Consider the following 22,132-nt stretch of genomic DNA (forward strand, 5'->3'; position numbering starts at 1 on the left):
GGGGAAGAAGGCCATGGTCTTAGAGGCCTCAGTGGGACATTTCCCAGCATATTTCTACTAGAGCTGGTGCCCCACAAGGAGGAGGCAGGCCAACTACTAGAAGGTCCTCAAGCTTTAGCCTTGATATATTTTTATTCCCAATGCACCAGGAAAAGTGACTTTTCCTGGGCTAGAAATAGGCACCACAGCCTTTGCCAAAACCATTTCCATGGATTTGTACAAGCAGGCTCCCAGCACTGAAGGCAACAGCCCCCATTACCAGTTACCTCCACTGGTGCTGAAGTCAGAGTTTTACTCTTATCAAGCAATTTTTAGATTTCTCTTCATGAGTTACAACTCTGATAAGATGGGCCTATATGGGACAAAATTTAGAGGTTTTATTGGGTTGTCTGGAAACACACATTGATGTACTGAGTTTCACCATCTAACATCCAGCTTCTCTCTTCAAATTTAGGATTTACCTCAAGTGAGATCAACACTCAAAATATTACTTCAGCTCCTGCATATAGGTAAGCGTGATCCAGTTCCAGCAGAGGGCTTGAAATACCTGACCAGCTCATATTTTGGATGTGTTAAAATAATCTACAATAAGCATAAATCTGATGGAATTAATTCAGAGGTCAATGTGAAGTTTTATGAGATTGTTATCAAAAAAACAAAACAAAAATCTCTGAAGAAAACTTCCCTCTTGGGGTAATTCCCCCAGCTCAGCACCAAGAAAAAGTAGTTCATCCCAATTGGAGTTGGGATCCATCCACAACATCTTGAAACAGATCCAGATCTGTTCCCTCCTTCATAGGGGTGTGAAAAAATATGTGGTTTTGCTCTGACCAAGCAGAAAGGAGGGGCAGGGACAGCTCAGATGCAGGGTTGCATCTCAGTCCCTGTGAGAAGGATAAGGTGTTTGTGCAGGGAGTGCTGGTCCTCAACCACCCCTGAGCTGCCTCATGGACCTCTGTGTGCACACTCACACCAAGCATTAAAATACAAATGTAACACTTTCTCAGACCTCTGGATGTTTTACTTCATCTCAGTATCACTTACAGCCACCATAAATCAAGCAGTATGCCCCCCTCTCCTTCCCTAATGTTTTATAAACTGCAGAAAGTTGGAGTATTTTTTGGCCCAACAGCCTACATACCCCATAATAAATGCCTCTCCTAATGTTGCTTTATTTTATCAATATTGCCAGACTTCTTAATGGGACTCTAAGCTCCTGACTAACAAAATATATTGTCTGTCATATTCTGTATTTACTTTTCCTGCAAGGAACAATGATGCTCTCTCAGCACCAGCCCAGGGTAATGGAGGTCAGAGCCTGTTAATTGGAAAAGCACATGGTCTGACCAGCCAGTCCCAGACCCTGATGGATAACCAGCACCCCATTCACAGCCACCCTTTTTTGGGGTTGGGACATAGCCTTGCAAGAGAGGCTCAGGCAGGTGATGCCCTGTTGGCTCCCAGGTGGGAAACAACACCTAAAGGATATTTCACAGCGTGCTACGGATGAGTTTTGGGGGAAAGTAAAAAAAAACCAAACCCTCCAGCCAGGGTAGCACAAGGTTGGCTTGCTTCAGGAAAACGCCTGGTTGTATGCAGCAGCTGTGGTGCGAGTAGTACAACAAATTCACTTACTGAATGACAACAGCTTTATTGGCAACCCAATTCAATTAAAGCCACTGCAACCAACAAAGTCGCAGGCAGCGCTCGCCGCATAACAAATATGGAATCATGCCTATGTTTCCCCAAGTGCCCTCGGCCCTCCCTGTCCCTCTGCATGAGAGGGAAAGGGATGAATGAATTAGGCTCAGATGATGGTAATTAATGACTTGGCTGTCAAAGAGGCATTTTGTCGGCCCAGTGGTTGAGAGCTCCACGTTAGAGATGAAGTCCCCAGCACTGCTCGGGCAGGGCAGCCCTCCTGCCGGCAGGGTGGGGCAGTGCTAGCTGGCATTGATCAGCCTGCCCTGCTATTGATAGGTAAATAATATGTTCATTTTTCATCCTCACAAAACACGTCCTTCAGGCTACGGTTACGGGAGCTCTGGCATGAGCTCATTAAGAAGAAAAGTATCCTTAACGTCAGGCTAAACACAAAACAAATATTCTTATAAAATATACATAAGAATTCATTTTAGCCTTCAGTAAAATAGATAAAACCTGGAGGGGTTTTTTTGGTTTGTTTTTTTTTCCTGAACACCAGAACTTTGCTTTCTAATGCAACATTTGAGGTCTCCCCTGCACATGGCACAAATGAGGCTGATTTTCCAGCATCACTGAAATCGCCCAGGTTTCATTGTTTTCTGAACCATGACAAGTATTTAGGTGGTGCTGCCCAGCTAAAATGACAAGGGGACTGCTTTCCCCAAATTTTCAGTAAGGGAAGAAAATGAGTCTTAAGTCTCAAAATGTTTTGTAAAACCTCTCTCATTAACTCACTTATGAAAAGGGTTTGGGTTTTTTGGGTTGTTTTTTTTTTTTTTTGGTTTGTCTTTTTTTTAAAAAAAAAAAAAAAAAAAAAAAAAGGGTACTGAAAGCTTCTGGGCAAACCCCTTGAAGCGACAGAGAGTTTTGGTAACATGGCAGGGGGGGTCAGAGCAGACCAGCACCCAACCCTGCACATCCACAAGCACATGTCCCACCCAGAGCTAGCCCAGCTTTGCTCCTGGCTGGTGGCACCCACCATCATCCCTCACTTCAAAGGGTAACCGGGCCTCATTAATTATCATTTGTATGGAAAGAAGAAACTGTTTAGAGATGCCTTCCTACTCTCCTTCCCTGCTCCTCATTTCCAAAAACCCAGCACTAGCTTGACAACCCCAAAACCCACATCCCTTTTTAACCTGGAGCAGAGGCAAATTAAATTCAAAGCAGTGACCAGGAAGCACAAGGTGTTCTGGGCCTTTCCTCAAGTTTTTTGTTAGGAAATTGTTATGAAATAAAACCCTTTCTTTTCAGAGCACACCAGTGTAATTGCCTGACTGCTTCCCATGTCAAAGTGACCAATACTTTCTGCGCCTCTGGGAATGTAAAACTGAAGAAAACATCACTCATTTGGACATTCATTATGTGACTTGTTATTGTACATTAAACATTTGTATCCTTAAAATAATGGCCTGGCTATTACCAGCCACAAGATTCCCACTTCTCCCTTCAGCTCAAAGACGAGGGCGTTGCTGCAGCTCCAGAGGGGTGACACCCAACACTTAGGGACCATCCCTCTAAGTGGAAAACATCCCTGCTTTGTTTGTGCTGCAGAAAAAGAGATGCCTTTTCATTTCTAGGCAGCATCTCAATATTCATTAAGCAGCAGACTAATGGCACAATCCTTAATCGCTCAAACAAGGACTGATGAGTGCAGCTCCGGGTCCACAGGAGTAAAGGATGATGTTTTTTTAACGGATAAGCCTTTATCTTGCCATCCTGGCTGCTGGTGTGACTCAGAAGCTACAGCCTGGTCCCCTGTGCCACAGATGGAAGGGCAGAGGAAGGAGCAGCCAAAATAACTTCTAGATTCCCTCAAATTCCTCCAATGTAATGCCACCAACTCTACCCGGAGGCACCGCTGGGCACAGCAGGATGACAGTGGATGACTCCAGGCTGGGTGGATAGCAGGATGGACACCTAACAGTGCACAGCCACGCTGGCCTGGGCACTGACTCACCCATTCCCTGGGAGAGGTTGTCCTCAAACAAGCTTGCACGAGGCCACCAGGGATCCTCAAACCAGTCCGGCCAGTTGTGCTGTGGGTTTGCCAAGAAATGCATAAAGCTGACCTTTGCTGGGATTTTCAGAGGGGAGGAGGGTGCTTTGTGAAGGAGATAGAAGAGGACTGTGGTGTCCTCAGGTACAAGGTGATAGAATCCTACCAAACCACAGGGAGAGTCATGAAGCCTGGAGACAGCTCCTTGTGTCCCAAGAGACCTGGGTTGAGCTCTGCACCATGCAGACCCCAGATATGCCCCTGGATAAGTTTCCCCAGTGCTTCTGTGAGGAGGAAAATACATGAAAAGGTGTCCCCTGAGCTGAATGTCCTCACTAGAGCCAAGACTTGGGGACCGGGGTGTTGTGAAGGGAATAACAGGAGCAACATCCCCTGCATTTTCTTTCATCCACCACAATCACAGGCAGTACTAGCTGTGGGCACCCCCCAGCTCCACATCCTCCTGCCACTTGCAGAACTGTGCGGGGAGGCCATTTTAACAGCAAAGTCCAGCTAATTTAACACAGTCTGGTCTTCAGTCACCATATTTGCTTCTGCAACTTCCCCAGGGCAAAGAGGAATTAACCCTTGGTGTCATGCCTGACTCATCAGTGAGGGAAACACCAGGCATGGCACAAATCTGCACATCAGAGAGGATTTCTGAGCATTCCTTCCCTCTCAGCACTTACAAGATACGCTAATGTCTCCAAGCAATATGGTTTGGTGATTATTTTTTTGTTGTTGTTGTTTTGTTTATTAACACTTAATGACCACCAATGAATTTCAAACTTAAAAAAACCTTATAATGTTCTGTCCATTGCAGCACTGAAGTACAGCCTTTCCCAAAACTAAGAATTTCAGGTACAATAAACAAATAAAGAAAAAAACCACATAATTCTGCCCAGAAAAACAGAGCAACACATCTTCTCACAATGAATAGCCCAGCACCGGGCATTCCTGCAGCTCTAGAGCTGCCTTCAGAACAGCCCTGCACACTCATAACACCTAAAGTATTTCTCCTGCCCAGATGAAGGGCTCAGCTGAGCCCTGGGTGCCAGTGAGCTGAGAGGCTTTCCAAAAACCTTATGCATAGCCCACACTGAGCTCTCCCCTCTGGCAAAGGTGGGAGAAGGACTGTGAGATAACAGCTATAGCGGGTACCACTCCGTGGGCACTGGGAGATCCTCCAGAGATAACAGCTGTGTGCAAAGAGTTGGAATCTTAGAGACAGGAGTGCTTTAAAGAGCAGCAGGTACAGGAACCACTCACCTGCCCTATGGAGAGCAGCTCCCTGGGGAAAATCCTGTCCTTCCATCAGGAAAAATCCACAGTGGTCATGAAGACAAGGTGCCCCCTGACTCTCAGCATGGTGCACAAGGAAAATTCAACTGGAAGCACCTCACAAAAGTAAGCACATCCTCTCTTTTCTCCCAAAGCAGCACAGCTTTTCTTCCTCGCATCCAGAGCTTGCTGGATACTCACAGTAAGCTGGCACTTCTAAGCACCAACTTTGCACAACTCCAGGGAGAGTTTGAGCCCAAAAATGTCCTTTTCTGAGCCAGACAAATTGCAAACAAAGAGCACAGGCAGCCCCTCTTAGGCCCAGTCAAAGAAGCAAAGGTGCAAGCAACAGAGAAGACAGGGATGATACAGCTGACCCAGTGCAGGGACCCCAAGGACATCCAGACAGCACCAAACCCAAACTTGCTGTGCCTTTGTGTGTCAGTAACATCCCAGGCCAAGTAGGCCCTCAGTGCTTCCTGAGCACACAGGATGATTAGTGGGACAGGTGTCCAAATACTAAAGGATGTAACCTGGTCTCTCCCACCCTCTGTGTCCCCATTTCTTAGCTGCTTCTACCCTGGTTCCTTGGGTGGCTCCTGGTTCGTCCCCGGAGTTGTTAGAGGAGCCTGTGGCCTCCAGCTAGCTCTGCCCTCACAGGTCAGCCCCTATGGGACAGTGAAGTCCCACCAAGTGCTGGTATCACCCTTGGCTCATCCCCCATCACAGAGCAGCTTCAGACTCCTTCAATCCAGAATTTACAAAGATCTCAAATAATTAATTTTTTGAGCTATCAGCACTGTTTTTTCTAATAACAAGCAGGGAGCTGTGTTGTGTCAGGAGCTCACAGGAGTCCTGAAGTGCAGCACTGCACACTGGGCATTGCCTCTTGTGCATCCACCACCTTTCAACAGCACAAAATTTTGGTGGAAGGCCAGCAAGAAGCCCTCAGTGCTCACCTCTAATTGAACAAGACCTGTCCTGACCTCAGTTAAAGGAAAGGGGACATCCCACACTGGTATGGGAGGCTTTTTCCTCATCCTCCCTGCTCAAGGGTTTCTGTCCATGCCTCTGCACAGCCCATGGCCCCAGCACCTAATTATACATTAACTAAACACCCTCTCTCCTTCTGAAAAAGAAAATACACAATATACATCTACTTTAATCAGAGTTTAAATGAATTTGGCACTCTGAAATCATAAATGGTATTAAAAAAGGCACTGCCAAACTAAGGTTTCCTTAGAGATGAGGGGGGAAAATAGCCATGCTGAGGAAAAGGTAGTTTTCTCCACCAAACTGCCAAATTATCCCTTAAGGTAAAGCCTTGAGCAATGTTGGTCAGGAGGGAGCAGCTCACCAGGCTGGCTGCTCCACTCCCTGGATTTGGCAGGGGCTGCTTTTCCAAGAGCCCAATGGTTCACCACAGCAGGCTGGCCACCAAGTACAGCCAAAATACTCCAGTCATTAACTACAGGTTAATCATATCCACTGCAGCTCTGTTGTTCCAGGATACTCAGACAAAGGCCAAATTCAAGAAAACTTAAAGAGAACCAGATCTTTGGAACTGACTTATTGTTAATGCAATTAGGATGAGGGAGAGAATCTAATTACCAAGGAGTCCCACTTCTTCCCCCCACAAACTGATTTAAGGAGGAAGCTCTCAGTGTAGTAACTACTTGCTGGTTTACTTTACTTCTTAGCACAGTGGTTGTTGAAACAGCCTCAGTGTTTTCTCAGCTGCATTTTTATGTCAATATTAAGAAGGGATGAGGTGATTCGGACATGTCAGAGGAAAGGAAAGAGGTGTTTAAAAAAAAAAAAAAAAAGACATTAGCTTGAAAAAAAACACCCCCAAAATGTTTCAGAGGAGTTAAAAAATGCACCTGAGGCTGCAGTATGGTGGAGGAGAGGCCAGAAGAACAGGTCATGCATGTGGCTGTCCCCCCACTTGCCAGAAGCACACGTAGGAAAGCACTGCTGCAGTGCCAGGAAGGTTTGCCCTCAGGCCTATCCCATGCAGATAAATAATTCTGCTGGGAGCCAGTAGCCCAAATCCTGTTGTTTATCCCAGCTTGGTGGCAGAGGTCTTTAATCTGCACCAGGAAGGGCAGTGGGCAGTGGCCAGGCTGTGAGCCCAGCATTGACAGGCCAGAGCTGAGGCAATTAAAGCATATTAAATAATAATAGTCACATAAGTACAAGGCAGATGCTGAGCTGCACACCCTCACAGCCACCTCAAACTCCTGCAGTGAGCACTTGACCATCCATTGCAAAAATGTCTGCAATTCCTAGAGAGAAGGAGTGTGCATCTTTAATTACTGCTTATTATTAATTTCTTCACAAAGCTTGGACTCCAATCCTTGAAAGATTTTTCTGTGTGTTACCAAGATACTCTCATTCTGGTGTTTTTAATATTCCAAGTGTGGCAACAAGTATGTAAAAGTGTGAGTTCATTCCCATCCCTTATGTACCCCATGAGGAAGGAGGACATGGGGTGCACTGGGGGCCCATTGACCCATAAAAGAGTGGGTTTGGGCTATGGCTGGGGAGAAGAAGAGGAAAAATGCTGAGCAGAGGACCAGGGTGGGATGCAGATGATGGAAAAATGTGCATCTCCAGCAGCCCAAACTCTTCTTTGCTTATCCGTCGGGCAAAGGCAAGGCAGGAGAGCTTGACACTGCTTGCAGCAAAACAAAACAGATAAAAACTCCAAACATGCAACACGACACCTTAAAAGCATTCCCACAGCCCTTTGCCAATCCACCTAAATCCTGACCTTGAAGAAAACACCCCACCTTGTCCCTGGCTCCGGCAAGTCGTGCAGAAACCTGCCGAGCAGTGCGGGGAGAAGGGCCCCGGCCACGGGGGCTCCGGCTGGGAGGAGCAGCACATCCCACCTGGAAAGGATCATCCCCTTCCCAACTGCACCTCCCTGGCCGAGGAGGACTCACCTTTACTTTCTCACTGCAGGAAGCAACATTAATATATTTAAAAAGCAAGTGTTTCCAGGATTCCCACTGATTTTTGGGGTTGCTCACTGATTTTGAGGCTTCCTCAGTGCAACTCAGAGAGGTGTTAATTTTCTTCCTTTAAAGCAGAACAATATTGGGATGCACAAAAGGAGAACTGAGCTGGCCCTGGTCTGCAGACAGCTCTGCTGCTCCAGCCCCAGGGCTGGGGGTTACTGGAGCAGGTGAAAGGTCAGACCCTGCACCATGCTCATGATGAGGTGTAAGGGAGGTGTGAAGATGTTTGGAGAGACATCTGGCACCAAGCAGGACCTCTGCCACAGCCTTAAGAAAAACCAAACAAAAAACATACTTGGAAAGATTCTGGCTGTGGCTGGATGCATCCAGGAGCCCTCAGCCAGCTGATCCACTGCAGGCAGCACAGGGATGGGAGGGAGCACCTGTAATCAGGTACGAGGCAGCTGCTTGTGCTGCTGCAAATCAGTAATTCCCTATTTCCCAACTCCTTGTCCCCAGCCACCTCAACATACACAGCAAGTATGTTACAGCTGCATCCAGCCCCACAGCATATCCCAGGGAGCTCCAGTCCAGCCACACCAGGAGCCATCTCTGGAGGGATGGCAAGACAGATATTGGGCATCCCTCCATCCTGGATAAACCCTCCCTGCAGGCTCTGCAGAGCTTTCCCACTGACAGAGAAGCCCAGCTCCTGGGACAGGCCAACTCTCTGCTGGTGCTAATCCCTGGGCCTTTCTGCTGGTGCAAACATCATTGTGCAAGGGGTTGTGAGACACAAACACATCCTCTGCTGCCAAAAGCTAAAGGCTTTCCAGGGACAAAACACAAGCACAAAAGGATTTTTGGTTGGTTTTGTTTATTTTTTTAACAAAGCTAGGTGCTGTGTGATATGAAACCCTCTTCCCAAAGGCTGCTGGAGCCAAGCATGGGCGCAGACCCGCCTTTAATCTCCCGGGGAGGTTTTACAATCACTTCCCCAACTCTCTCCCCAGCTCTGTTTTTCCAACACATCACCCCTTTATCTGCGCCCGAGTGCCAGAGGATGCAGACTCCAGGATGCAGAAACACGGCTGTTCCTCTCCGGCCCGTAATTGCCGGCCACAAGGAAGGACATCCTTCCCCATTTTGCAGCTCCGGAGCTGCGGAACCACAACCGCCTTGTGCCGGCGGCGATAGGGAGGATTTCCCCCGGGCAGATGTTCATCCCCACCTCCCACCCCGCGGTTTCTCGAGGACAACCTGGGGGACCCGATAAAGCAGCCGGGTCTGAAGGATTTATGAGGCTCCTGCTCCCAAATCGACGGGAAGGGGGAGGTTTAGGAGGTGCAAAGCGAGCTGGAAATGGGGTGGAAATTTGTCACCGGGGTTTGTCCGCGGGCTTTATGTTGTTGGGATATTTATCCTGTAACTTCCCACGAAGTTCACTTTGGAAGTGGCAAGTGGAAGTCACATCACTCCACAGCCAGGTGATTTTTTTGGCCACACCATGGTCCAGGTGCTCCTCTGCAGATTCAGGAGGAGGTGGGGGAAAAACACTACTAAAACACCTCTTTTTATAGGTCTGTGGACCATGGTATGCTCTGCTCTATTAGAAAACGTTGGTCTGTTGTTGTTTTTTTGGGGGGTTTTTTTGTTGGTTTTTTTTTTTTTGAGGGGGTGGTTAATGAGTGTTTAATACTCCATGCAACAAGTTCTGAGCCCTCTCAGTGTGCCTGGCCAGCAGAGCCCCATAAATATTCCCAGGATGACTAACCTATGGCCCCATGCTACTCCCCAGATGGACCACTAGCCCTGGTTCAGCTGCTAAATTTATGATTCTCAAACAAAATAAAAAGGTAGACAGGATTTATTTTCTTTTAAAAAAATATATTCCCTCAAAGTAAGGAGTCTTCTACTCAGGGCCCAGCCAGCCCAGTGCCTGACACAAGCATTGCCCACCACTATTTTATGGTGTTTGCTGACTGAGGGCACCAGTGCTGCTTTAAAAAGCAGTGATATTCCCTGCAAACAGTGGTTTGGAAAGAAGTATCTGATTGTCAGAAAGAGGATAAGGAGCAGCCTTGGGATGAGAAGCAAATTTCAAAGCACGGCAGAGACCCTGTCCAAGCCCAGCCACTGGGGACCAGATGGAGACCAGGATTTCCCCAGCACATTAAAAACCCAGTTATTTCATGCCCTGAGCCCCAGGCAGCAGCTGAGGTGGGGGAACAGAGCCTGACCCCAAAGTCGAGCTGCAGAGCCCCCACCCCATTCCAGTTTCACACCCAGAATTGGAGAGATGCTCTACAGTGCCACAAAATAAATAAAATCCCCAGGTTTAAAATGAATGTATTTACCTGGTCTTGCTATGTTGCTCAGCCTGTGACCTCTGCACATTATATAGAAGAGCAGTATAATGCCCCTCTGAAAAGAAATCTTCCAGGGTAGGACTTTTTGTTTTATTCTCTACATTTGAAAAGACAATTCTGGGCTCCGGATGGCTCCAGTTTGCAGGTGGCTGAACCAGCCCTTTTGTCTTTATGGATGTGAAGTGAGGGTACCACATTTTCTGTGCTTTTTTTAACAAGTCCTGACCTTTCAACTCTAAAGCTGGATGGAGAGTAGGCCTGGTATGTGGAGGCTCTTTTTCATCTGGCCCAGCTGTTCCCACCTTGCACGTCAAGTCCTTCTCCTGGCTCAAGACTTTAACCTCCAGCAAGTGACAACAGCAAGGACAGAGCCAAGGGCAGCAATTACACCATCTTCCAACTTCAGAAGGGAGGGAAAAAAAACCCAAACTTTAAAAAGCTCCAGGAAACAAGAAATGGCCAGGAAAACCAAACTAAGCAGATATGGTTAAGCCTCAAATCACTCCCATTGTGAAGAAGCAATGCTTTGCCACAAGCAAAGCGCCCAAAAGCCTCGTGGTCCCTTTGCCACTGAATGTTTTCTACAACCAATAATGTAGGTGGCAACATCACGGCAGCACAGAAGGAGATGCAAAACCAAGGGCAGGGAGAAGGTTGTCCAGAAAATCCTAAACACAACACAGATGGGGCACCAACCCAGGGCTTGCCCTCGACCCGCAGGGCACTAGTGTCAGAGCAGAGATGCACAGGGACCCAGCCAGCTGCTCTGGAGATGAAACACTTAAAACACGCCCAGGGCAGGTTCTGACCCTGTTTTACACCATTGAAACCCCACTGCAATGCTGCTGGCATTAACCAAGAGCTCCTCATCCAAATTCAGTGTGAACATATCTTCTCCTGCCCCCCCATCAGCACCAGCTCCTTCCTCCCACAGCCAAGCCACTGCTCAGCACCCTCAACTCTGCCTTCAGCAGTTCCTTCATGGCCTTACTTACTTTCTTCTTTTTTATTTTAAGAACACAGCACAAAAAAAAACCACACACAGGCCAGCTTCAGAGATTCCCACTAGAAAAATTAAATACTCATAATGCTTTTTTAAAGTGAATTGGGCCCCTTAATTTGCATCTTATAATAAGGATGTTATCATACTGGTTTATGGCTCAGCTCTTCAGTTTCTATCTCTCAGGGGCTAGATTTCCCCTCATGAGTTCAAGAGATGTCTGTGAACTAATGTAATTTTTTAAAAGGCTTTTCTTCTGTATTAACATTACAACCTTTATGAGTTAAAGGTTTTCCTTGCCTGAGCATGGGGTGTGTTGGAATTCCAGAGCCAGGCTCTGTCCTTTCCAGAGAGGATGCTGCAACGTGGGGTTAATCCTGGGCAGAGGGTGGGAACCTTTCTCACCTCCCCACACTGAGCCCAGCTCTCCAGTGTGCTCCAGCTCTTACATTTGGCTTAATTATAAAACATTGTCACTCGAATATTAAAATAATGTTTAATACACAGAAGGGAATAAGCCAGTCTGGAAAAATGCATAATTTCCCTGCACCTGCCCTGCTCCTTGCATGCAATGAGCTCTGTTCTTTTCCTCCCTGTCTCCTGACTGCCTCCCACAGCAGTGCTGGGAATACCCTTCCAAAAATGCTTCTAAAAAGGATTTAAAAGCCAGGGAGGCTTTCCCCCATCTCTGCACCTTCCTGGAGTGCCCATTCTCTGCTCCCCTCGCCCTGGGGAGGGGCCAGGGTGGGCTCTGTCCTCCCGCGTCTGAACAGTAACGCCTGGATGGATCTTCGGGAGAGGAAAAAACAGCAACAACTTGCCCAAATCCCAGAGGACGTTTTTAAACTTGCCCGAATTAGGGCCCGGGGGCGGATGATGCTCGGCGTTTCCAAACAGCCCGGGCTCCCAAAGTGCTCAAACACACCGCGAGCGGGAGCGATGTCGAAAATGCCAGCTCCTGCTTTAATGTACCCCGGGATCATTCTTCACCTCCACACCTTATTTTATATTGCCAGGCTCTGCTTTAAATAAGCTTTTTCTTTCTTTAATCACTACAGCTGCAGAAGGTGCTGCCTCTTCAGCATGGGAGAGAAAGAAGAGGGGGGGGGGGGGGAAAGTAAGAAAAACAGCTAAAGGGGGATTTTAGGCAAAGAAAAAGAAAAAAAAAAAAAAAAAAAAAAAAAAAAAAAAAAAAAAAAAAAACACCACAACTGGAGCAGCCAGGTGCAGAGCAGCTCCCAAAGGGATGTTCCTCCCCAAAGTCTCCAAATGGAAAAGCCAAAGCCCAGGGGAACATGCCAGGCAGGGAGCAGGGAAAAGGTCTGTTGGAAGGAGAACATAAAAAGTCAGTGTTATCCATAGTGGATTTAGGGGTGCAGGGGGGTTTTGAGGATGGCAGTGCAGGCCCATCAATGGGGGGACACACACCATGGAGCAAGGGCTGCCAGAGGACACCCTCCACCCACAGGGAAGGGGGATGGAAGTGTCACAGCCACCAGGCTCTGTTCACCCATGGAGAGCTGCAGGAGGAGGTCAGGGAAAGGACAGACACTCAAAGAGAAAAAAGGTTTATTTAGGGGCTCCATCCCCTGCTCTCTCCCTGTCCAGAGTGTCCTGGGTTTCCAAGGGCAGGGCTACATAAAGAGTGATCTGGCATCCCTGTGGGCACTACAAGCACTGATACAGAGACTCAGGAAGCAAATTCCTGCTTCCTGTGCCATTTTCTGCTGCCTGCCAGTGCCTGTCACAGGAGGCCCCTGGCCACCACCACCTTCAGCCAACCTCTCATGCACAGATCCAGAGAAACCTGAGGGAAAGGGTTAAGCCGCCTGTGGATACTGTGCCTGTGAACTCACCACCTGGAGTGGCTGCACTCACAACTGGGAATTATTAAAGGTTTAGCATGAGCCGGTGCAGGTGGTGGAGCTTTTGGTTGCGGGCTCTTTGATGCACTGGGCTTGGCAAGCTCTAGGGATCATCTGCCAGACCCCAGGGATGCCCCAGCCAGAGGCCACCCTCTGCCAAGGGGACCCTGCCACTGGGGTCAACCCCTCATCAGCTCTCTGGGGTTCGGCTGCTCCATCTAAACCTCCTCAATGAGGAAAAACTCCTGCCCAAGCCTTTGGGGGGGTTAAGCTGAGCCACACCATGCTGGGGGGAGGAGGAGAGGTCCAAAGGTACCACGTTCTTCGTGCCATTTAAATTAGGATGTTGTAAAATGTGAAAATAACTTGAAAGGCAGTAGCCCTGTTTTATCAATAGCAAGTATTTATTAGCCTCCTTGATTTACAGTACGTTTCTGAAAGTCATCAGTCCATCACATTCTTCAGCACAGGGGCTGAGGTGTTTTTTCTTGGTCAACACAATATGGAATATAGATCCAAATATGAGAAGCCAAATACAACCTTCATTTTGCATGCACACATCCCACCGACGGGAGGCCCGTAAACAAGTCCTGTATAGCCCTTAGACACATGCAGACACTGGGGGAGAGGTGGGAGCTTCTGTACATCACCACTGGAAACCTTGAGGGTCATGGAAATTGCCAGGGAAGAGCCATCAGGGCTGGACCAACCTCAGCAAGCGTCGTGGCGCACACACCCCGGCCACCAAAAATAGGTGGGAATGCACCTCATGTGGGTTTTGATAGGAGAAACCACCTGCCCATCCATCCCCCTTCACTGCAGAATGTGATGCTCACACAGCACAGGCACCATCCCCAATCCCAGATCTTCCCCCTCCTCCCATCCTCACCGTGGGGTTTTGCCTGCCCGTGGCCGAGCCGGCATTCCCAGGGATCACATCGTGCTCATTACGGGGAGGCCAGGAGAAATTAAATTGGGGCCCACTGGGTTCTGCCATCTGAACTTCATCACTGCTAAAAGATGCAATAAAAGTAATGGCAACAGCGAACAAGCCTCTAGCAGATGTGTAACTCTATCCAGTGAGATTAAGGAGTAAGGGCCATATTTGGCGTTTAGGGGGTTTATTTTGTTGTTGCTCTCTCCCCTGCAATTCCATCTTGCCTTGGGAAGGCAAATGATTATTTGGACCCCTGCAGAAGGTGAATGCTAAGAGGATGATTTTGGGGGGGAGAGAACTGGAATGGAGGGGCAATGTTTGCCTTGTAGCAGATACTACACACAATTGAGTGATGATGCCTGAAATGGGAAAACTGGGTGGGAGGAGAAGCAGGGAGTAAGAAAAGAAGGAAATGAGGCACCACTCTCATTTTTGAGGGGTGGGTGGGGGTTCAGCTCACTCCTCAACAAGATTTTTCAGTGAGGTCAGGTAAAATACCACAGCAGAGTCGGGAGCCCTGGAACAGCAGTGATGCTTAGCAGGTCCTCCTCCTCCTTGCTGCCAAAAATCCACAGGTAAAGGTTCACCCCGGGCCTCACCAGCACCCTGACAGCTTAAAGACACACAAGAAAGGAGATGCAAAGCCAAAGAAAAGGCTGAAGATGGTAAAATAACCTTCAGCTTCCCAAGGAGGATGGAACTTCCCACCACCTTCTCCCAGAGCCCACAGTTGTGTTGTCACCCAACACCATGATGCTGCTTGTCTTACAGTCACTTAGTGGGACCCAACACAAAGCTGGGGTTGAAAAAAACTACAAGGAGTTTGGCAGTTTTGCTTGGAAACTCACTTACAAAATCTGTTTTCAGATTCCTTCTGGGGAGAGACCTTACATCTCATAAAAGTCCAGCCCAGACACATCACGAATCCAAAATATACATTAATTTGAAAGCAAAATTTAAGCTAGACTTCACAAAAGGCTTGACCTTTGCTGCATTTTAGTGTCAGGAAAAGTGTGCTTAGAAATCAAACAGCATAGTCAGATTATCTCCGAGTCTGAAAGCAGCTTTTTAAACCCAAAACCTCAAAGTTAAGCCAGGTGATTCCCAGGAATCTTGTTCAGCTCAACCGCCAGGAGTGGGAAGAAAAATTATCTTTTTTTTATTAAGAACCTCCAAACTTTAGGAGCTTTGTTTTTTTTTTTTTTTTTAATAAAGACCAACCAATGTTATTTCCAAGTTGGATGTGCAGACCAACACCCGGAGAATGTGCTAAAATACAAAACCCCTGAGAATGTTGCCCATCTTGCACCAGCAACCTCCAGCTTTGAGGCTAACACATTCCCAGCCCTCCCCTCACAGGAAACCTTGGACTCTTGTTAATTGGCAGAAACTCATTAAGCTGCTGGTGATCCCAAGCACAGACACAGCAAGGGGACTCAGTCGAGTCCTGGTCAGACAAAAAGAGGACCCTAATGACACCCTTAATTAAAGCACACAGCCCCCTCAGGTCACTCAGGGCAGTGGAAACCCTTTGGAATCTCCACCAGACCTTGTGCTGAGGCTGTCCTGGTGCTCTGTAAGAGCCACAGCAGAGTCTGGAGCAGGAGCAGGACTGGCACCCGTGGCTCACAAGGGACTCTCAGCACAGAACTTGAACCTGTTTGCAACTTTGGGGCAACACAAATTCTGAAGATGCTTCAAAGTCCTAAGAGTTGGGGGAGATTTTAACAATGGTGTTAAAAAATAGACATTTTAAAAACTATTTGACCACATCTTCAGCACTTCAGGTATCACTTCTGTGCTTGGCAGAACACATTCAGCCATGCCCACTTTGTCATTTCCTGCTTTCCCTGGGAGAAACCCCTGCCCTCATGCTGCCTGCTGAAGGAGAGACAAGCCACAGACAGAGAAAGCAGATCCCATCACACTTGTTCCACCAGGCAGAGCAGCAAAAGCATAGTCAGCTACCCCAGAAGACATCCATGAACTGAGTTTGGCCTGTGCTCACACAAAGCAAGGGTCAGACAGCCCCAGGAGGAGCCAGCACACTGGAACTGTGACTTCCCAGCTGTGCTGGGCCAGGCCTGCTGTAGATACAGACCAGGTGAGTCCTGACTTGCAGTTTAGAGAAATGAGCAGAGCAACCTCCTTGTAGCAAATAACTCCATTAGCCCTGATCTGACACAGCTGCCTGGAGCAGAGATCCCCAGGGCAGGAGCAGGTGTCTGACTCTCCACCACTGGTGCACTCACAATCAATCAGGTGCTTAATCCAACAGGATTCACCCTTCCAAGGCTTAAAAAACCCTTAGGAGCAGACACAGAGGTGGTGGCACAGGCTGGGTTAGGAAGAACTTTTAAAATATCCCCTAATGATTAAAAAAGCTGAGCTGTGCATAAACTTTGGGGTAGTTTGCCCTCAAAGACCAATTCACCTTAGAAGAAGCAGCAATAGTTCCCTTTGTGTCCCCGTGCACCAAGTCCTCCAAGCTCCCAGTGTGGCACCCCTTGGAGATGCTCCTGCTGCCCACCCCAGCCACATTTTAAGGTACCAAAGTGTCTGTGCTTGTGCTGTGCCCAGGCCACCATGAGAAAACCACAGCCCAGGGTTTTAAACAACAAAAGAGCAAAACCACTGTTCACAGAAAAGGCAACATTGTTTTCCCTACAGCCGTTCCACCAGGAGAGAGCCACCCCAAGCAAGGGTCTTGCTCACATTGTAAGCAAGGAGATGAATAAAATAGAAGTGAGACTGAAGTTAACACATGAAGCAAATAAATCCACTGGCCCTTTCCCCATGACTTGGCTCCATCCCATTGATCCCAGCAGCCCGACATGGCCAGCCAGCCCCTCCACTCGCTACTCAGCTGGCTTCTTTCACCAAATAAGGTCCATTCCCACTCGTCAGCACAGGCACGAGCAGCTACAGCCTATAAATCCCCTCAGAGACGGCACAAAGCTCACACATAACGCATCTTCCAAAGTGCCTGGGCCCCAAACCAGGAGACTCCTTGGGTGGGTGCTCGGTGCCGACCAAGGGACGGGCCCTGGTGCAAAGTCTGGGAAACACTGGGATAACAACCTGACAGCAGCTCCGCCAGCTCAGGGCAGGGCTCTGCATCCCCTGGTCTGATAGTGTCTCCAGAGCATGATTATGGCCCCTCCCAACACCTGCACTGGCCTCACTTCTCGCATGGACAGGAGTGGATGTCACAGACCCCAGCAGCACCAAAAGTACAGAGTTTAACAGCAGAAATGCAACACAACAGCTGGCATTCATCGAGGACCAGGCAGGAGAGCTGGGAGACCCCACCCCTTTCAGCATCACCAAATGCCAGAGGGGGCTCAGCACTGCCCAGGGTTCCCAGCCCTAAGCCCAGCTCCTGGCCTAGCTCTGAGGGAAAGGTCTGTCCACCAGGGCCAGGCAGCCCCTCGTGCCAACACCATCCCCAGTGAAAACTCAGCACTTGCTTTTCTGCAGCCGGTATGGGAACACAAAGTCACACCAGCCGTCTGGCCCTTGTTAGCATTAAAAATTAAAGACAGAGCAAACAAAACCTAAAGCTCCAACATTTATTATGGCAATTTCCCACCCACCCACAGACCTACACTGTGTTTTGCTTTATTTTTAATTCATCACATCAGATGTGCCTCCCGAGGAATGGCACGTTGCGGGGATAACCAACAGGCTGGGTTGTCCACGAGAGCAAGACAGTCTTTTCCATGGGGAAAGAAACCAGTCGAAGCCATCATTAAGCCCTTGACCTTGGTGGGTGGGTTGTTTTTTTTTCATTTGTTTGTTTTTAGAAGATGAAAAAAGAAACCAATGAACAAAAAAAAAAAAAAAAAAAAAAAAAACCAAAAAAAAAAAAAACAATCCCAAAGAAGTGTTGTACTCTATTACAAAATATAAATACGATAGTCTTGCAGGCAAGAGGAGCCCGGGGAGCGCTGCCGTCGGTGGGGGACTCCTCAAGCTCTCCCGGGGACGCGGCGAGCCAGCAGGATAGGGGCCACCTCCGGACACTGAGACGCCACCGGCCGCTCGCCCCAGCTTCACCTCCTTTCAGAATTTAAGTGCTCTGGAACTTCCATCCGAAAACTGCCAGACATCCGGGGCTCCCTGGGCGCCGCGCCAGCTGGGGAGGTACGCCGAACCTACAGAGAGCATGGGGACAGAGGAGAGAACAGGTGTGACATGGCCCACGGTGTGAGCTGTTCCCTTATCCTACTTTTCTTTCTGTCTCTTTTTTGTCTCTAACAACTAGGACACCCAACTGCTCCTCCAATGGAGCCCTTCCTCTCTCAGGCCACACTCCTGCATCTGGCATCCTCAGCACCACACAGGAACCACAGGAACCATTGAGGAAGAAAAACCTGGACTTCACTGGGCAAGGGCCAAGCCAACCTGTCTTGCAAACCTCCTCCTAGTCCCTCCCAAACCCTCATGGCCTTCCCCCAGGTGCTGAAGCCTTCCTAAAGCCATCGGAACTGTTAACACGGCACACGGCGGTGGTTCATGGAGGGCTTTTCCCAACTCCCGGCACGGTGGATCTGGCATGGCACAGAAGAGCACTCTGCAGCAGCAAAGCTCAGGCAGCACAGCCCCAGCCCATGCCCAGCAAAGCCACTGACAGCAGCAGCATGGGATGGAGCACTGGAAAGCAACCATTCCTGGCTCCTAGCCCCTGCTCCAGGCCAATCACCCAGCACTGCATTACCCACACGACAGGCTAAGGGCTACACTGGGCACAAGGCTAGCACATCATCAGCACACTCCTCAAAATCCTCCTGGGCAGCCCAATGGGGAGCTCGTTTCTGTGGAATTTACTTCAATAATACTTAAGAGAGCGGCTAAAGGGCTACTGCATGTGAGCTGCCATCAGGACTTGGTAACCAGCTCCTTCCTAGGCCAGATCTTCAGTGGGTGTTAACTGGAGTGTCTCCTCTGAACTCAAGAGCACTGTTCCTGATTTCCTTCCAGGGAGGGCTTGTTGCTGCTGCTGTCTGAGCCCAACAGTTTCCAGGCTAATGTTAAAGCTGGCTGAGATTTCCAAGGCAGCTAAGAGCAGCACAGCCATCCCGGCCACTAGCATGCCACCACTGCAGAGCTTAAGTCCTGCTGAGGCGCACAAAACCTTGGGGTTCCCCCACACCTCCTGTCCCTCCTGCGTGCCTGTGGCTCGTTGGAAACCAGCAGCGAGCATCTGGGCTTGAGGAGCAGCATCTCTTCAGCAGCTCTGGCAAAGAGCCCTCCGGGCAGTATCACTCTCTCCTAGTCAATACTACAATTCGTCCATGCACCTGCCAAAAGTGGGTTTCAATTTTTATTGGAGGAAAAAAGAGAAGGAAGGATCTAAAAGAGCAGCTGGTATCTCTTTTCTGTTGGGTACAAACTCTGCACTAAGATAAACCCCAAAATTGTATATCATCAGATACGCCACAGCCTCCTGAATGTCAAGCAAAGACATTATTCCTGTATTATCTCAGCCCTTGGAAACATAATAAATATGAAACATCTGTAGTCTAAATTTTGGATACTGTTTCAGCGCCTTCATTACAATAATCATTCAATTTGGAGGAGATTAGACACTAAAGGGTCTATGCCATAAACACATGTTCCTCCTCAAAAGTTGACGGGGCTTGAGATTCTAACAACAGAGATGCTGTTACCCAAATACCACTTATTCCTAGAGAGATCTTTTTGCACAGAAATGGGGAAATTTCTGGGGAGTGCAGGTCACGCATGCACGGGATACCAAAGCAGCTTGAGAGCACATGGTGGGGCCTGGGACATCCATGCCTCAACCCAACAGACTTCAGTGGATTCATCACACCATTAACTCACTGCCCCTGGCAGAAAAACACCACGTTCACAAGCATCTGCTCTGGTGTCAGGGTGGCGGTGCGTTGCCACTCACAAGCTACGCCCTCACCAACCGGTGTTCAGACAACTCCTCCTACAGCAGGAGCCGCTTCTCCCGCAGCTCCTTCCTCCAAACCACCTCCCCTGCCCCTGTGTGCCACGCAGTGCCTGCTGGGCTCCTTCAGCTCTGGGAAACCTGGAAAACTTAGCTCTGGGAAACCTGTGAATCACACGCATCACTGTGCCACTTAATAGAGAAGGCAATCGTTTGCTTTTCCACTGGTTAATCTTGCAGCAGCACAGGTCTACCTAGTGATGCCTATATATGGATATATGCAGACGCCTGTCTATGTGCTTTTATATATTATTATTTCAGAAGTAAAACACAGTATATATTAGGGAAAGGTAGTGGGATGACGACCACTGTAGGATGGAGCCAGGGTACAGCACCCTCTCCGAAAGACAGCCAGGATACGTTTGACCCCAGGCACAGCTAACCCCAGCCCTCCAGAAAACATCTCCACTGCGGTCTCAACAGCCAGCAATAAAAATAGTGACAGGGAGGGAGAGACCGGATTCTGTACAGGTATTCCATGGCATGGGATCAAAAGATGTGTCATCAAGGCAGCCACAAAGCACATTCCTGTGTACACTGGCCCTCCAGGGAACAGCCAGTGTCCATGTCTGCCACCCTGAGCTCCTCACGCAGGGGCAGGACTCTGCCTCCCCTAGGCTGTGCTCAGGATCCCTCTGGCACAACTCCAGCTCCAGGCAGTGGGCACCAGCCTGCTGAAGAGGAGCTCCACTCAGGCGGCACGACTGGCACCTTTCCAGCCTTCCCGCACTCTCATCCCACAAGCCCAGACAACAAAATCTTCATCCCTCCTCTTCCAGAATTAAAATGGAGCTTTACTACATTCTTTTCAAATCTGTCTTAGAAAAGGAATTTTTTTTCTTCTTTAGATAGGTATTTCTGTCTTTTTTTAAAATTCCAAACCTCCCCTTCAGAAGGCGCCGGGCAAAATACAGGCAACAAATGATGCCATCACAAGAAGACGACAGAACAACTGGAAGATTTTACAGAGATCAAAAAAAAGAAAAGGAAAAAAAAATATTAAATCCATTACACTAGGAACAGCAAGAGACAATATCACAGCGGAATGTGCTTTAATAAAGTAAAGAGATGCTGCAACATGCAGTATTTGTCAAACTGACAACATATACAGACCCGTAAGGGGGGGGGAGGGGGGGGGGGGAGGCAGGGGGGACCTGAACTCCAGATTTTAAAGACAACACACGGAAACCTGCAATTCCCACCAAAAAAAAAAAAAAAAAAAAAAAATCAAAGCCCGGGGAGCCTCAGCTGGGAGCGGGGCTGGGAGCTTTGGGCTGGGGTCAGTGTGATCCCAGAGCCATGGCGGGACACCTCAGCCCCCTGAGAGAAATCAGCTGCTGCCCACGCACCCGCATGAGCCAGTGGCTGATTTCACCCCCATCCCCAAAAGCAGACGGGGACAGGGGTGTCCTGGGGGGCTGCAGAGCTGTTGGTTTGCTCACCTCTTCTGCCACAGATTTGCCAAACGGGGAGGGAAGTCCCTGCTGCAGACCGAGTGAAGGCCAGGGGTGCCGCAGTCTATCGCGGTGAGGGGCTCACAGCTCACTCCTGATCTAGAGCAGGGAAAAAAATCCCAAAGCTACAGATCCAGACTGCAAACACCTTCCACTGGCTGGAAAGGAAACTCCTTAGCCCAAAAATCCTCTTCCTGGGCAGAGGGGCAGAGATTTAAGGCCAAGCTGGGTGGCGGGCCCCCCAAAACGTCCCTGCGCGGGACCTTCCCCTACAGTTCCTGCTGCTGGAAGCCACCTACAGCGTGTGTCAAATGAGGACACCAGAAGCTGACACTGTGTACTTTAAGGTTTTTTTTTTATTTTTTCAATAAAGGGACAAAATGGGTGTATGAACAGGATAATGCAGACAACTGCCAAAAAAACACAGACAGTGGTTTTTCCAATAGAACTTAACAAAGACCAGAAACAAATACAATAAAAAGCCAGGTTGTAATGACCTTTGGTCATCCAAATAATAATTAAAAAAAAATTAAAAAAACTCCCCCCAAAAAAACCCCAAAGAAAAATAAAAGATCAA

At 48.6% G+C, this 22,132-nt stretch overlaps 1 protein-coding gene and 1 long non-coding RNA gene across 3 annotated transcripts in view; one reads left to right on the forward strand and one right to left on the reverse strand.

Annotated features, from left to right (window-relative positions):
- The window catches only part of LOC310907021, a 183,390-nt gene that overhangs the window by 42,159 nt on the left and 119,099 nt on the right, over positions 1 to 22,132 (forward strand). The window lies entirely within an intron of this gene.
- BCL11A (BCL11 transcription factor A) overlaps positions 18,030 to 22,132 on the reverse strand; it is a 70,469-nt gene continuing 66,366 nt past the window's right edge. Inside the window, exon 4 of one of the 2 annotated variants that reach the window (XM_083856825.1) lies at positions 18,030 to 18,278. In XM_083856825.1, the coding sequence (XP_083712951.1) occupies positions 18,187 to 18,278 (92 nt within the window). In that variant the 3' untranslated portion in view covers positions 18,030 to 18,186. Of the gene's footprint in view, positions 18,279 to 21,893 lie in introns of those variants that run through there. The other variant, XM_083856824.1, reaches the window with a different exon arrangement.

Source organism: Zosterops lateralis, assembly GCF_965231275.1.
Source record: "Zosterops lateralis genome assembly, chromosome: 3".
NCBI lineage: Eukaryota > Metazoa > Chordata > Aves > Passeriformes > Zosteropidae > Zosterops > Zosterops lateralis.